Genomic DNA, 16010 nt, shown 5'->3' on the forward strand with positions numbered 1-16010 from the left:
AGCTCTGTCAGGAGGAATGGGCCAAAATTCACTCAACTTATTGTGGGAAGCTGGTGGAAGGCTACCCGAAATGTTTGACCGAAGTTAAACAATTTAAAGGCAATGCTGCCAAATACTAATTGAGTGTATGTAAACTGCTGACCCACTGGGAATATGATGAAAGAAATAAAAGTGGAAATAAATCATTCTCTCTACTATTATTCTGAAATTTCACATTCTTAAAATAAAGTGGTGATCCTAACTGACCTAAGACAGGGAATTTTTACTTGGATTAAATGTCAGGAATTGTGAAAAACTGAGTTTAAATGTATTTGGCTAAGGTGTATGTAAACTTCCGACTACAACTGTAAGTATGATTAAGATTACAGTGATGCTTTATATCCATGCTGGTGATAAATAAACCACAGAAAGTTGATAATGAGGCCAGCAATTAGTACAGAAATACAAAACATAAGTATATAAATATACATTTTAATTGACATGAGCCATACATAATTACAGTGCATTACATTATAACTGCAGTAAGGTCATATACAAATAATGTAACACAAACTTTGGTTTTGAAAAACCCCCATAAATTATAGACTGGTAAAGAATGAACATAAATTACCTTTTGGTTGACATTTGCAGTACTAGAAACTCAAAAATGAAGACACTGTTTTGTCCCAGTAACATATTCCAATCATCACTTTTATAACACTATACTTAATCACCCTTCAAGCAAAAAAAGGCATTCATCTTCTTTTAAAGAAGAATTGTAAAAAGCTTAGCAATAAAATTGGATCATCTTTGTGGTCTTTGTAACAGTGAAAGTCTAGTCTGAGACATCAATACGCTGGCCTCCCACGGTGTTTAACCTCAATATAGGCATACTGAGTCGTATTCATTAGGGCACACTGTATAGATGTAGGATCTTCATTTGAGCCAGTTTGCTATAGCAGGAAAATAATCCTGCAGCAACAGGCAATTTGAATTCTTATGTGGATTATAATTAATGGCCATTTTTGTAGGGGATGATACATTTTTCGCAAGGGAAAATTAAGTCTGAAATGTCAAAGTGGAAATTGCAAACTTCAGAAGCCTTTTTAAACCTCAAATACACTATACCTTTTAAAGTTCCTGCATTTCAGAAAAATCTGTCTCGCAACAGGGTGATCAAATTAAGGCCCTACATCTGAGGCAAAACGTTTTGAAACTTAATTCAACGGTAAACAAACACAAGCGGTTTGGTACCATTTAGTTCCTAATCTGAGGATGTGCTTCAAAGAGATCCTTCCGCAACCATAGGGAGATATTTCATTGCTTACGCAACAGACGAGATACCTCAAAATCAGTTTAAAGAGGCAAACTCGCATGATGAAAGATATATTTCCAGTGTCAACCATTTTTGTTTTCTACAGTGAGTTTCAACAGTAAGCCACATCTTGATCCCTACTTTGTGCACTTGGTGTTACAAGGGTCCCCTGATTTGAAGAGTCCATAGACACTGACCAAGGGAAACATGGACAGGGCACCCAGCATGGAGCCAAGCTGCACTACCGCTCCACACCAGACAAGGGCGCTGTGACCCTCATCCCGAAGGATCACCCCAATGATCACCTTCACATAGGAGAGGGTCAGGACAAACAACACCCAGGCTATGACCTACAACAGAGAGTAGATAGACATTACATTACAAACAAAATACTAGAATTGTGTCAATACTCACAGTACATTAAAGGATCATAATTTTTTTATTTTTTTATTTCACCTTTATTTAACCACGTAGGCCAGTTGAGAACAAGTTCTCATTTACAGCTGTGACCTGGCAGTTGTAACTGCATACTGAGCAGCATGGACATGAGTTTGAATGTTTACTGTTGTTTAGGAAGCCTTTGTCTGACCTCAAACATCCCATTTTCACTAAGAAACATGTCGTTTTCAATTGCCCAATGAAATCAAATTGACAGTAATGTTGTGTTCAGGTGTTATCAGCAATCTTGCAACGTAACACATGTATTTTCTCTATTCCATGACGTAATAACAGAAAGAGCCTTACTATGAGTGTGGTTCCTGAGGCGCTGTGGACCAGTAGAGGACAGGGGCTCAGTGTAGCCATGGCCATGATGTAAGTACCAAACCCTGTCCCAACTATTGTCAGAAGCCCAATCAGCACCAATGACCTAAAAAAAAGAACAAGGAAGAGCAACAAGGTGAGTTGAAGAAGTGGGTTGGAATATTCAAGGTGTTTGGATTATGTGAATGATCCGCTGAAGTATTGTATGTTTTAGGATGAGACTGCAATGTTATTTAATGCTGTTTATTCTGTATTTTCTTATAGAAATCAACTTGATTCAATGACTGCCAGTCATTCTATTCCAGCCATTACAATGACTCCTCCCCATGTCTACCTTCAACAGCCTTCACTGGTGACTGCATAGATCTGAGATTCTATGTTCAGCAAATGATTAATCAGTCAGTTATGCTAATCCAGTGTTGGGCTTACCTTAAGGGCAGGAACATGGCGATGAAGCAGGCCACGGGGTTGGCTACGGCTGCCATGGTGGCCGCTAGATGGTAGGCCTGGTTCCCGTAGGGCAGACAGGAGTAAGACTGCACTGAGGGCAGCACTGCATTGGTCAGGGCATTGACCCAAGCCAGAACCACAAAGATGAACGCCAGCTCCGGCCCACTGTAGAAGCCCGTCCCGAAGGAGCTCTGCCGGGCTCTCCGGTGGCTATCCGGAGAACTGATCATGGGCTTCTCCTCTTGAGGTCTGTGAGACAGGGACAGGGCTTGGTCGCTCTTCTCCTCTGCCAGGCCTCCGTTGAAATATTGCTCGCACTTCTTCTCCCTGGCCACGGCCGGGTGGTGGTTGAGCAGGAGGAAGGCGGCCAGACACACCACCATCATGGCACTGAGGAAGAGGAAGAAGACCTGGGCCGAGAAGTTAGCGGGCTGGTACTGAGCCTGGAGCTCTCCACTGGCCCCTACAGTGGAGTTAACCCCTAAGGTCCCATTGGCTAAGCTAGCCACTGTAGCATTCCGACAGTGAACCACCCCCACCCCCTGCACCAGAGCCACTACAGCAGGCACCAAGCCACTAACACCCTCCCCTACAAAGTACGTAGTGAGGTACTGGGGCCCGAGGCGCATCATGAAGGGCAGGAAGGTGACCGAGGAGGTGCAGTCTACCACAGAGAGTAGGAAGCAGAGGACTAGGAGGGGGACACTATGCGTAGCGCCCGCTAGGGGCACCGTGTGCTTCCAGAAGAAGGCCAGGAGGAAGGTGGCGACCACTCCCAGGCCCACTATGGAGTAGATGACGGGCCGCTCGTCCAGCTTGCCAGGGCGGAAGCGGTGCATGAGGGTGACGAAAAGGGGCCCCACATTGGCCATCTGGATGAGCACAGTGAGGTAAGAGGGCAGGTACCAACCCTCTGGGATTTCTGGCACGATGAGTGGCAGCTCCACCCATATCCCGTTGATGGCCACCCAGGAGCCCATGCCAAAAAGGCATGCCAGCACGTGGGTTAGGAGAGTCATGGTGAAGGGCAGGGGCACAGCCAGTAAACAACGTGCATAAAGGACCTGAAACACACAAACAATGCACATTATTTCATTAGTAAAATGCAACAACATACATTGTCATAATACTGGTCGTGTACTGATATTTTAGTTTGTTTAGTTATTATTTTTTAGGTTGTAGATCAGCTTAAATATTGCAGATAAATTGTAGCTTCCATCAATGTAATTGTCTGCGTCACTTCCAATCCCACATTTGTTTGTGCAAATATATATATATATACAGTTGAAGTCGGAAGTTGACATACACCTTAGCCAAATACATTTAAACTCAGTTTTTCACAATTCCTGACATTTAATCCGAGTAAAAATCCCCTGTCTTAGGTCAGTTAGGATCACCACTTTATTTTAAGAATGTGAAATGTCAGAATAATAGTAGAGAGAATGATTTATTTCCACTTTTATTTCTTTCATCACATTCCCAGTGGGTCAGCAGTTTACATACACTCAATTAGTATTTGGTAGCATTGCCTTTAAATTGTTTAACTTGGGTCAAACGTTTCAGGTAGCCTTCCACCAGCTTCCCACAATAATTTGTGTGAATTTTGGCCCATTCCTCCTGACAGAGCTGGTGTAACTGAGTCAGGTTTGTAGGCCTCCTTCCTCCTTCTATAGGATTGAGGTCAGGGCTTTGTGATGACCACTCCAATACCTTGACTTTGTTGTCCTTAAGCCATTTTGCCACAACTTTGGAAGTATGCTTGGGGTCATTGTTCATTTGGAAGACACATTTGCGAGCAAGCTTTAACTTTCTGACTGATGTCATGAGATGTTTCTTCAATATATCCACATAATTTTCCTTCTAATGATGCCATCTATTTTGTGAAGTGCACCAGTCTCTCCTGCAGCAAAGCACCCACACAACATGATGCTGCCACCCCTGTGCTTCACGGTTGGGATGGTGTTCTTCGGCTTGCAAGCCTCCCCCTTTTTCCTCCAAACATAACGATGGTCATTATGGCCAAACATTTCTATTTTTGTTTCATCAGACCAGAGGACATTTCTCCAAAAGTACAATATTTGTTCCCATGTGCAGTTGCAAACCGTAGTCTGGCTCTTTGATGGCAGTTTTGGAGTGGTGGCTTCTTCCTTGCTGAGCGGCCTGTCAGGTTTTGTCGATATAGGACTAGTTTTACTGTGGATATAGATACTTTTGTACCTGTTTCCTTCAGCATCTTCACAAGGTCCTTTGCTGTTGTTATGGGATTGATTTGCACTTTTCGCACCACCGTACGTTCATCTCTAGGAGACAGAACGTGTTTCCTTCCTGAGCGGTATGACGGCTGCGTGGTCCCATGGTGTTTATACTTGCGTACTATTGTTTCTACAGATGAACGTGGTACCTTCAGGAGTTTGGAAATTGCTCCCAAGGATGAACCAGACTTGTGGAGGTTTTTTTCTGAGGTCTTGGCTGATTTCTTTTGGTTTTCTCATGATGTCAAGCAAAGAGGCACTGAGTTTGAAGGTAAGCCTTGAAATACATCCACAGGTACACCTCCAATTGACTCAAATTATGTCAATTAGCCTATCAGAAGCTTCTAAAGCCATGAAATCATTTTCTGGAATTTTCCAAGCTGTTTAAAGGCACAGTCAACTTAGTGTATATAAACCTCTGACCCACTGGAATTGTGATACAGTGAATTATAAGTGAAATAATCTGTCTGTAAACAATTGTTGGAAAAATTACTTGTGTCACACATAAAGTAGATGTCCTAACTGAGTTGCCAAAACTATAGTTTGTTAACAAGAAATTTTTGGAGTGGTTGTAAAATTAGTTTTAATTACTCCAACCTAAGTGTATGTAACCTTCCGACTTCAACTGTATATAGGTATACATACACATACATATATATATACACGTATGCATACATATACATATATATATATATATATATACATACATACATACATACATACATACATACATACATACATACATACATACATACATACATACATACATACATACATACACATAAATACATACAAGTATATATATATATATATTTCCTTTATTACTCTCCAACCCTACCACCCCTCCCCCATTTGGAACAAACTAATGAACAACATGAACTGATATTTGCTGGGGTGTTGAAAGGCATAATTACCGAAACATTATTCCTTGTACCAGAACACAGAACTAAATCAATGTGCTGCTAAAATCCCTATTCTCAGCTCTGTAACATCAGCACAATGACAACATTATATGAACACATTTCCATAGTTCCCTTGGTTCTCCTCAAGGTTAACCTATGTGTAAGTGTTGGTGGGCTCTTCCTCTCACACACGTTGTCATTGGTTACAAAAGCCAGCCTGTCTGCTATACAGTATGTGACCATAAGACTCAGACTCAGCAGCCTTCCCTCCCCCGTCCCCTGAATGTTGAGTCTGGCACAGAGCACCTGACCTTTCACACAGAAACCCGCTAGAAGCAGAACAGCCCCATACACAAAGGCTAAACCTACACTTTTTCTGTGGAAGTACAACATGGTACGAGGGTGTTACTGTGACTTACTGTGACTTCTGCTGATTCATAGTTCCCTGTAATTCAACATCTGTAACTGAATAGTTGATGAGTCACCTCACTCAGTGTATGGAGAGAAACACTGCTTTTATTTACATACATACCGACACACACACACACACACACACACACACACACACACACACACACACACACACACACACACACACACACACACACACACACACACACACACACACACACACACACACACAAACTTAGAGTTTACAGAACTACTGTACACTCACAGTAACTCTCCCTAGTTCCTCTCTTCTAGGTCCTTCTTCAGCTTGAATCCATCCTACACGGAAGGGATAATCATTCCACAAGCCTCTTTAAGTCCATCTGTTCCACACTGTAGATGAGACATGTTGATAATTAGGCAACATGGGATGTGAGTGATGAGGAAATAGTCAAACCAATAATACCACTGGTTAGACTATTTTCACATCCCATGTTGCCTAATTAACAAACTGGCTCAGCTTCAGTGTGGAGCAGATGGACTTACAGAGGCTTGTGGAATTATTGTCTAACCAGGATCTTACCTTGTGATGGAGTAGGACTACCTATAATATCTACTTCTCTCTTGAGTAACTTCTCACTCCGTTGTGATCAGAGCATTATTACATCAGCCAGCATGTGTGCCCATTCAGTTCATATTCCCTCCCCCCGTCTTTATCTCTCTTACACACACTCTCACATACATGCACACACACACTCACGTGACTTCCGTGTCTCCCATTCAACTGACAGAACAGGCAGTGCGCAGGCTCCTGATCTCTATGACACCCTAATCCCTCTGGTTTTAAAGGAGCCTCTTTCCAAAATGATTTATCCGTGTGCTCTTCCGCTCTGCCTCCCTGCAGCCCCTAGAGCACTAGAGCAAGCTTCAGTAGCAGCAGGGGGGGTCAACTACTTGTATCCTCCCCCTCTCTTCCACCCCATGAAAATATGACCTTGGCTCTGCCACCCCTAAACAGAAAATGTTGGCTGTAACGTGAGAGAAAGAGGGAGAGAGAGAGAAAGAGAGAGAGAGAGAGAGAGAGAGAGAGAGAGAGGGGCAGCTGCCTAGTACACTACTACACACTAGTCATAAGAAGCTGTGTATTTATAATTGAATGTTAGAGTGCAGTTCTGACTACTCCAGATTGGTTTTAGGAGAATGTTGCAGTGACCTAAAAGGGTGATGATGAAACAAGTTGTTACTTTGCCCCTGAGAAACCTACTCAAAGGATAATGCAGTAATATGCTACTTTGACCACTTTGTGTATCTGTAATGTCGATGACCTTACTGTAATACAACACACCCAAAACACATGAAAAGGCAAGATTTACTTGTTTGCTCAATCTTCTTCCTGTCCCAAAGTCCCATGTTCTCTCCAACAGCCTTGAGTCCTTGGAGAGTCATTAAATGTGTCTACCCCATAGAGATTAATCCATGTGTTTATCTCTATGTTCTACCTTCTAGTATGGTGCCTATATAATGTTGTCACAATCATATTGCGCTGTTGATCTTTTCGAATTGTTCATTTGACATAACACGATTTTGGCCGGGGTTCAATCCGAAACCGTATTACAGCGCGCTTGACGTTTTAAAGGTAATTTCCAATTGAGCTGGCATCTGCAGCGTTTACCTGGAACGTTGTCGACAATGCTTTGTTTGGAGTACATCATGCCTCAAACCTTTTCTCACAGTGGGATTCAGTCAGCTAACATTTGCTTTAGTTTGCTCTGGTCTAATGATTGTCTCCTGATTCAGATGAATGTTGGGCTGTGAAATTGGATCCAACACTGCATTATCTAGCTGGAGCACCATGAACCAGTCTAATGAGAAAAAAGGAAACAGCAGGTATTTCCTCAATCTCTTATAACTTGTTTTGTTTTTTGCCAAAAAACAGATGTGGTGCAGCCTGTAGTGAACATGTGTTTCTTCACAGTGAAGAATTGGCTGTGAAGTGCACTTTTGGCAAAATACATCCATTTATAAAATCACACATCAGTGTAGCAAACTCTGTTTTATGAAACAAGTAATTCAACTAAGTCATTTTTGTTTAACCATTCACAATAAATCTTCAGTAGAAATCAACAAAAATCTTACGCGGGCATATGGTACTACTAAAACGCTATTGAATATACGGTACATTGCCAGTAGACCAGTAGATGGTGCAAAAAGCATCTGATTTCGTTTTTTTCCTTCACCTCATATTAGAAGTAGTGCAGACAGTTATACAAGAGAAAGACAAAGTGATATGAAGACTGATGAGAAAGTACATTAATCTGCATTTTACATGAACATGCAATGCAATGGAAATTGTATTTCAACTACCCCATGTATTCCAAGGAAAAGCTATAACATCATCTATACTGTATTTCACCCATTTCAATTAGTTTGGTATTGTTTAGCTGTAACCAATCTCCAGCCATAATCATGGTGACAAAAATACCATTCATCTTTTTCTTCCTTTTGCAACCCTTGGTAAAGTTTCAGTATGTTGTTCACTGTAAAATAAGACATGGAAATAATTGCAGTCAAGTTAGTTTCACACAGATTACTTGCTAGAAGAAGAAAAAACAAAGAACACCAAACTTCATATTGGATATACTGTACTGTATCACTAATTGCTAGAAAAGGGGGTATACAACCTAATTAACGCAAATTGACATTTAAATCCTATGAGGTATGGTGTCTTAGGTAAGATGGGGTTAGTTTGGGACACCTGCAAATACATACAGTACAGCACGGTAAAGTAAGAAAAATAGAAAGGTCCTCAATTATCTTTATAGAGACCTGATTAACTTGTTGCATCTCTCAATCCAAAATGTTACGTCATTTCTCCTCCAAATACAGTCAAATATGCTTCTGTTAGTCCATCCCAATTACCATGGGAACTTGATAAATGATAGTAAGGCATGCCTGAAAAGTAATTGTCATGGGTCAAATAAAATCTAGAGAAAGACAGTACAATAAAAGTGAGTATTTTATAGCTCAATAAGCAACCAGGAAAAATACCACCCCCATTATATACCTATACCAGTGATCCTCAACCTCAGATGGCCATGTAGCATGATGGGAGTCAACACTTAACGCAACTCTTTTCAAAACATGATATTGTAGTTCTTGACCTACTAATGACACATTTCCAATCCTGACCGAAACACCTAACAGGAAGCGCCTACCTGACTCTGTAAGCTTCCTCTCAGTCAGACAGAGTTGGATGCAGTTGATGGATGTTGGCTGCCGGTGTTTGAGTCCCACAGCGCGATGTGATGGTCCTCTGACAGAGTATGTGTGTGTGAGGTTGCCGTGCTGATACACAATGGTCTGGAGCGACCTTGCGCAGGTTGCTGATGTGTCTGTCTGTTAAATAACAGTGGGATGGTGCTTTGTGTCTATAACTACTGTACCAGAATGTCACGTGACTCGGGAGGGCTTCGCTGCACTTTGGTTCACAGGGGTCCAGTCAGGGAGCCAATGTCCTGGGCTACAGAGGCTAGAGAGGGGGAGAGGAGTTGGGTGGCTGTGGAAGTGAGGTAGGGCGGAGTAGCAGGGTTATGCCCTCCCTAATGGTTGGAAGGCTGGGTGTGTAGTGTAGCTTAGCCAACCATACGACGGCTTCAGACAGCGGATTGGGATGTTTGACTTCAGAAGGGTGGGATGCAGAGTAGCTTTTGTTCAGCATAAATTCCATGATGTCAAATGAATGGGCCTGATTGGCCTGGAGCTTGATTAGATGGGAGTTGATTTGAGTGCAGAGAACGAGAACCCCTCCACCTATCTCGACCCCCCTCCTCTACTCAATTAAGGCCAGATAATTACTCTCCTGAACATTTCCTCAAATTATTTTCACCCTGATTTGATGCTTATTCACTAAAACTTGAGCATCCTTACAGTAGATGCATTTTACTGAGTGTCTATCATCTGAACCTGCCACCAAAGAGAGAACATTTCTAACCATCTTTGAAAGAGGGTTAACACCCACACTACCAAGCTTATCACATTTTTAGTGTTGGGAGTTACTGACCCCAAAACCAACATTGTAGAAAAAATAAATAATAATCCTGCACGCATCCGTTACCTCTGCACATTTGTTGTCAACATTCTTTGTCACATTTATATTTCACAAGATTTTAATGCAGGGCGTATACTTTTAATTGTTCTCTGCTGGTGAAGCTCTGGAGTTACCAAAACATATTGTTTATTATTTTTGACGTTTTTAGCATGCATTTTTACAAAATTAAAGCTGCTCCGAATTCCCCAAAACAAAAAATTAACAAATAAACAAACAACCCCGTTTGTTCCCTGAGCCCTCCCCATTCCGCCAACATACCCTCCCACACACCCTCCCACATACATCTGCCCACCCGCCACCCTTGCTTAACCTATCCTATCATGCAGGGCTTATACTTTTTGTCTGATAAAGTTCTAGAGTTACAAAAATGCCTTTGTTAACATTTGCTCAGATTTACTTTTTGTAATCCAGGATGGTTTGTCAGATTCATGTGCCGTATAGCCATGGGATTAAGGTGGATGCCAGGCAGTGTTCGGCTGTGAATCGTTAACCATCCTCAGTAACACAGTTCACTGGTCTCTCATTAAGTTAGCTCTTTCCCGTCTTTGGGACGGGATCCAAGCTGCAAGGCATTGTTCTGACTGTTCTTTACTTCATTATCAGCACAGTGAGAGTGTTGAGTCTGCCAAGTAGGACAAAAAGCTCACACTCGACTGTGCAGTTGAAGGAGCCCATGGTTGGCCTGGAGGAATTTGCTCTCATTTGCTCTCATTGGGCACGTTCACTGGAACGCTTCAGCTTTACAGATTGAATAGAGCCCTTGATCAAAGTATTTGAGAGAAAGCAAATACTATTTGAACCCAGGTCTGGTGGGCACTTGCGAGTTGGACACAAGTCCAGTTACAGAACACAAGTCCAGTCACAGGACTCTATGATGGTTTCACTTCAGGCCAAGCCAGTCAAGCAGGTCACTTTCATGACCTGAGTTGGTGCTGGCTGTGTGTGTGGAAACACAATTGACCGTTTTCTTCCCCTTCTCTCTTTCTGCTGGGTCTTGTGGCTCCATTTTGCAACAATACATATTTGTGCGTTTTGGCTGACATGTATTAATAGGAAGTTGGACATTTATGAAGGGTCTTAGTTTGGAGAAAGCAAAAACAAAAAGGTTACAGAGTAAGATGACCACCTGGGAATTATGTTAGATGTTGTTCTTTCTACACTCTTATTAGGTACAGGAACAAAAGACATGATCATTTGAGACTAAGGATAGCTTCTTCCTTGATTTTATGTATGTATCGTGACCAGCGTCCTTCAGCACCCGGTTCATGCTAGCTGATGGTATCAGGATGTTTCCCTGTCTCTAAATTATTTCACAGAGTACATAGAGTATACTATACATACATTATGAGCCTACATGTAACTTCTCTGTAACAATTAAATATGAGAACATGGTATATTTGTGTTAAAAACAACGTTTTGAACCCCATGTGTTTAAATGTAGCAGTGAGGATGTCTCAAGGTCAAAAATAAATGATAGGAAATCAAAGCTAAAAAAAGTGTGCAATAAAATATGAAAAATGTTCTTAATTTCATTACAAATGGTTTATTTTACAATGGACTTAAAACATTATTAGTTTCATTCTTCTACAGTGTTCCTAAATTAGATACCAGAACAAGCGCTGGATATAGAAATTGACATGTACAGTACAGAAAGATAGGGGTGCATAGCAGTAGAGGAATCTGGCTATTGTGTTTTACAGTACATTGAGATTCTGTATTGCCCAACATTCTCACATTGAAGCGTAAAATGACAATGGAATGAATCGGAACAAAGGAGTACGAAATGTAGTTTTTTGTTTTTCTTAATCAGAACTGCATAAGCCCAAACCTTATTGTGTACACACATGTAAAGTACACAATCCACTGCTTTTGTCATGTAAGATTGTACCTTTCTTGGACCAGTCTCAATAAAAACGAAAACCCATACTTAACACATACCCACACACACACACTTGCTAACAGTGGTAACACACACACACACACACACACACACACACTTGCTTACAGTGGTACAATTTACCAGACATACAGTAAATCATAGAGAAGGCAAGCACTATACAAGATTAAGCAGGGACAAGTCCAGATGCCACCTATAGACCAAATATTTGTATGGTGTCCATTTTAGGACATCGTCAGCCTCAAGCCTCACACCTCGCCCCTCATCTGTCTGAGGTAGAGTTGAGGGTGTAGACTTTCACACGCGGGTCACATGATATACAGTTTTCTTTGGGTTTATAATATTGATATGAATTGTAGCACCGGCACGGTCATGGTGAGCGGCATCAATCCTTTGTCTGATAGTTGTTGTATGCAGAGGTGTAATTGTTTGAGACACACGTGGGGAACGTTTGCTATAGGTGGGACATTTTGCTTTTATGCCTAGGCTCAAAGGGAGGAAAGAGACATAAATGAATGGGTTGGTTTGCCTAAAATAGTCCGAATTAAGACAGAATGGAGGAAAGAAAGTCAAGATCTCATTGAGAACTACACTTTTGTATTTTGGGAGGGCCACACCCTGTGAAACCCTATAGAAATACAGTTGTTCATCAGAAATAAAATAAACTCCAGTCTATTTCTCTAGTCCTAAACACTGAAACTACATGAATTAAATCACAAAAAGTTTCGCCACCCACACATACAGAACCAAACCAAAGAAAAAGTGCATTCCATGAGGAGAAGTTCATGTGTGAAGAACACAACTTACCATTCAAATGTCCCGCCATATAAAACCTCCAGTGACTACACAGCAGTAACATAAAAAGTACATCTACAATCTCACAGTAATGTTCCACTTAAACATTGAACCCTTAAACATCAAAAGGCAAAACCAAACCTGAGAAAATGATCTCAACAAAATAATGACCTATGCCCATCTTCATACATGTTTTGACCTTAAAATGTAGCATTTAAAACAATACTTACAGGACGTTAAAAAGAAATCTTTAACTGACAGTGTAGCATCAGTTCAGGTTGAAGTTGTAACATGAAACAGCAATGTGGCCCCGCCAGCAGTGTTTCCTTTGTCTGGTTCCAGATCTGTTTGTGCTGGCTTGCAAACTCCTATGGACGTTGTTGGCGAAACAGCGCAAGCAGATCTGGGACCAGGCTAGTGTTTCCTATTATGTCATGGGAAAAGAATTACAACGGTGAAAGATGATGGAACCATTGGCTCTGTAGGTTTTGGCATCATCTTTTGGATGGTCTGTGTCTTGTTACTAAATACAGGGTCTACTAGCACACCTTCACGTACTTGCATTTGAGCGCATTTTACAGACCCACTTATTTCAAAGGAGAAATGCAGTACACACAGTAACATAAAGGAACTAATTATGACGGTCGCTGATGAAATCCTGTCTTCATATAGCTTAGAAAAGGATCATCCAGTTGCTGCTAATACACGTGTTTGTTCTTGTAGAGTTTTGTGGTTTTAGCTTCAGGCCACACTGTTGCTTGATCGCAGCTTGCCCTGACATCATTATAAGGGTGCAGGGTAAAACAAATGTTGGAGCTAGATTGTAAGCTTTGCCGATAGCCGTCATGCGAATCGTATCCATGCAGACTGTTCCAATATCTTTATCCTCGGATACTGTCATATTTGGAAAACCAGTATCGAAGTTGTATATGGATACAGATGATCGAAATGATGACTATATCAATATAACGACTCAAAGAGGAGAGTAGTGGGTTATGTCCAGGTTTAGGTCAGAGGTCATGTCCAGATCCCTAGCTGACCAATCGGAGGCTCTCCAGAGAGCCTGCAAACACAGTGTCCAATAGTCTATCTGGCCCTTTTGTATCACTTCTGAAGGTTGTGGAGTTTGTGACTGAGGCCTTGTCTTGTTGGTCTCTCTCTCTCTCTCTCTCTGGACCCCAAGGCTGTAGTGGAGCTCATCACTGTAGTGTTCACATGATGCGCGTTGTGGACATACCTTCCTCATCATGTGGGCAGTCTTTCAGCTTCCTCTGAAAAATACGCAAAACAAAAGCCATCATTTTTATTTATTTATTTCACCTTTATTTAACCAGGTACATCAGTTGAGAACAAGTTCTCATTTACAACTGCGACCTGGCCAAGATAAAGCAAAGCAGTGCGACAAAAACAACAACACAGAGTTACACATAAACAAACGTACAATCAATAACACATAAGAAAATAAAAATAGAAAAATCTATGTACAGTGTGTGCAAATGTAGAAGAATAAGGAGGTAGGCAATAAATAGGCCCTAGAGGCAAAAATAATTACAATTTAGCATTAATACTGGAGTGATAGATATGCAGATGATGATGTGCAAGTAGAGATACTGGGGTGCAAAAGAGCAAGAGGGTAAGTAATAATATGGGGATGAGGTAGTCGGGTGTGCTATTTACAGATTGGCTGTGTACAGGTACAGTGATCGGTAAGCTGCTCTGACAGCTGATGCTTAAAGTTAGAGAGGGAGATAAAAGACTCCAGCTTCAGAGATTTTTGCAATTCGTTCCAGTCATTGGCAGTAGAGAACTGGAAGGTAAGGCAGCCAAAGGAAGTGTTGGCTTTGGGGATGACCAGTGCAATATACCTGCTGGAGCGCATGCTACGGGTGGGTGTTCCTATGGTGACCAGTGAGCTAAGATAATGTGGGGCTTTACCTAGCAAAGACTTATAGATGACCTGGAGCCAGTGGGTTTGGTGACGGATATGTAGTGAGGGCCAGCCAACAAGAGCATACAGGTCGCAGTGGTGGGTAGTATATGGGGCTTTGGTGATAAAACAGATGGCACTGTGATAGACTACATCCAGTTTGCTGAGTAGAGTGTTGGGGGCTATTTTGTAAATGACATCGCCGAAGTCAAGGATCGGTAGGATACTCAGTTTTACGAGGGTATGTTTGGTGGCATGAGTGAAGGAGGCTTTGTTGCGAAATGGGAAGCCGATTTGAGATTTAATTTTGGATTGGAGATGCTTAATGTGAGTCTGGAAGGAGAGTTTACAATCTAACCAGACACCTAGGTATTTGTAGACGTCCGCATATTCTAGGTCAGAACCGTCCAGAGTTGTGATGCTAGTCGGGTGGGAGGGTGCGGGCAGCAATTGGTTGAAGAGCATGCACTAAGTTTTACTTGCATTTAAAAGCAGTTGGAGGCCACGGAATGAGTGTTGTATGGCGTTGAAGCTCGTTTGGAGGTTTGTTAGCACAGTGTCCAAAGAAGGGCCAGATGTATACAGAATGGTGTCTTCTGCGTAGAAGTGGATCAGAGAATCACCAGCAGCAAGAACGACATCATTGATATATACAGAGAAAAGAGTCGGCCCGAGAATTGAACCCTGTGGCACCCCCATAGAGACTGCCAGTGGTCCGGACAACAGGCCCTCCAATTTGACACACTGAACTCTGTCTGAGAAGTAGTTGGTGAAACAGGCGAGGCAGTCATTTGAGAAGCCAAGGCTATTGAGTCTGCCGATAAGAATGCGGTGATTGACTGAGTCGAAAGCCTTGGCCAGGTCATTGAAGACGGCTGCACAGTACTGTCTTTTATCGATGACGGTTATGATATCGTTTAGAACCTTGAGCGTGGCTGAGGTGCACCCATGACCAGCTCGGAAACCAGATTGCATAGTGGAGAAGGTACGGTGGAGAAGGTATGGCTTTCGAAGATTTTAGAAAGGCAGGGCAGTATGGATATAGGTCAATAACAGTTTAGAGTGTCTCCCCCTTTGAAGAGGGGGATGACCGCGGCAGCTTTCCAATCTTTGGGGATCTCAGACGATACGAAAGAGAGGTTGAATAGGCTAGTAATAGTGGTTGCAACAATTTCGGCAGATCATTTTAGAAAGAGAGGGTCCAGATTGTCTAGCCCAGCTCATTTGAACTTC

General features: G+C 42.0%; 2 protein-coding genes across 9 annotated transcripts in view; both read right to left on the reverse strand.

Annotated features, from left to right (window-relative positions):
* Nucleotides 1-451: 451 nt before the first annotated feature.
* On the reverse strand, nt 452-7009 carry ct054 (CT054 protein). 5 transcript variants are annotated; one of them, XM_014163686.2, is made up of 5 exons: nt 6634-6796; nt 6337-6389; nt 2486-3570; nt 2039-2162; nt 452-1644 (listed from the first exon to the last, which is right to left on the reverse strand). In XM_014163686.2, exons 3-5 carry the CDS (start codon nt 3523-3525, stop codon nt 1432-1434), a joined length of 1377 nt encoding a protein of 458 aa, XP_014019161.2. In that variant the 5' UTR covers nt 3526-3570; nt 6337-6389; nt 6634-6796; the 3' UTR covers nt 452-1431.
* A 4672-nt stretch (nt 7010-11681) lies between these two features.
* macf1b (microtubule actin crosslinking factor 1b) overlaps nt 11682-16010 on the reverse strand; it is a 34999-nt gene continuing 30670 nt past the window's right edge. For all 4 annotated transcript variants that reach the window (XM_014168276.2, XM_014168275.2, XM_014168270.2 and 1 more), the window contains exon 40: nt 11682-14121. In XM_014168276.2, the coding sequence (XP_014023751.1) occupies nt 14096-14121 (26 nt within the window). In that variant the 3' untranslated portion in view covers nt 11682-14095. The remainder of the gene's footprint in view (nt 14122-16010) is intronic.

This window comes from Salmo salar, chromosome ssa02, assembly GCF_905237065.1.
Source record: "Salmo salar chromosome ssa02, Ssal_v3.1, whole genome shotgun sequence".
NCBI classification, from domain to species: Eukaryota; Metazoa; Chordata; class Actinopteri; order Salmoniformes; family Salmonidae; genus Salmo; species Salmo salar.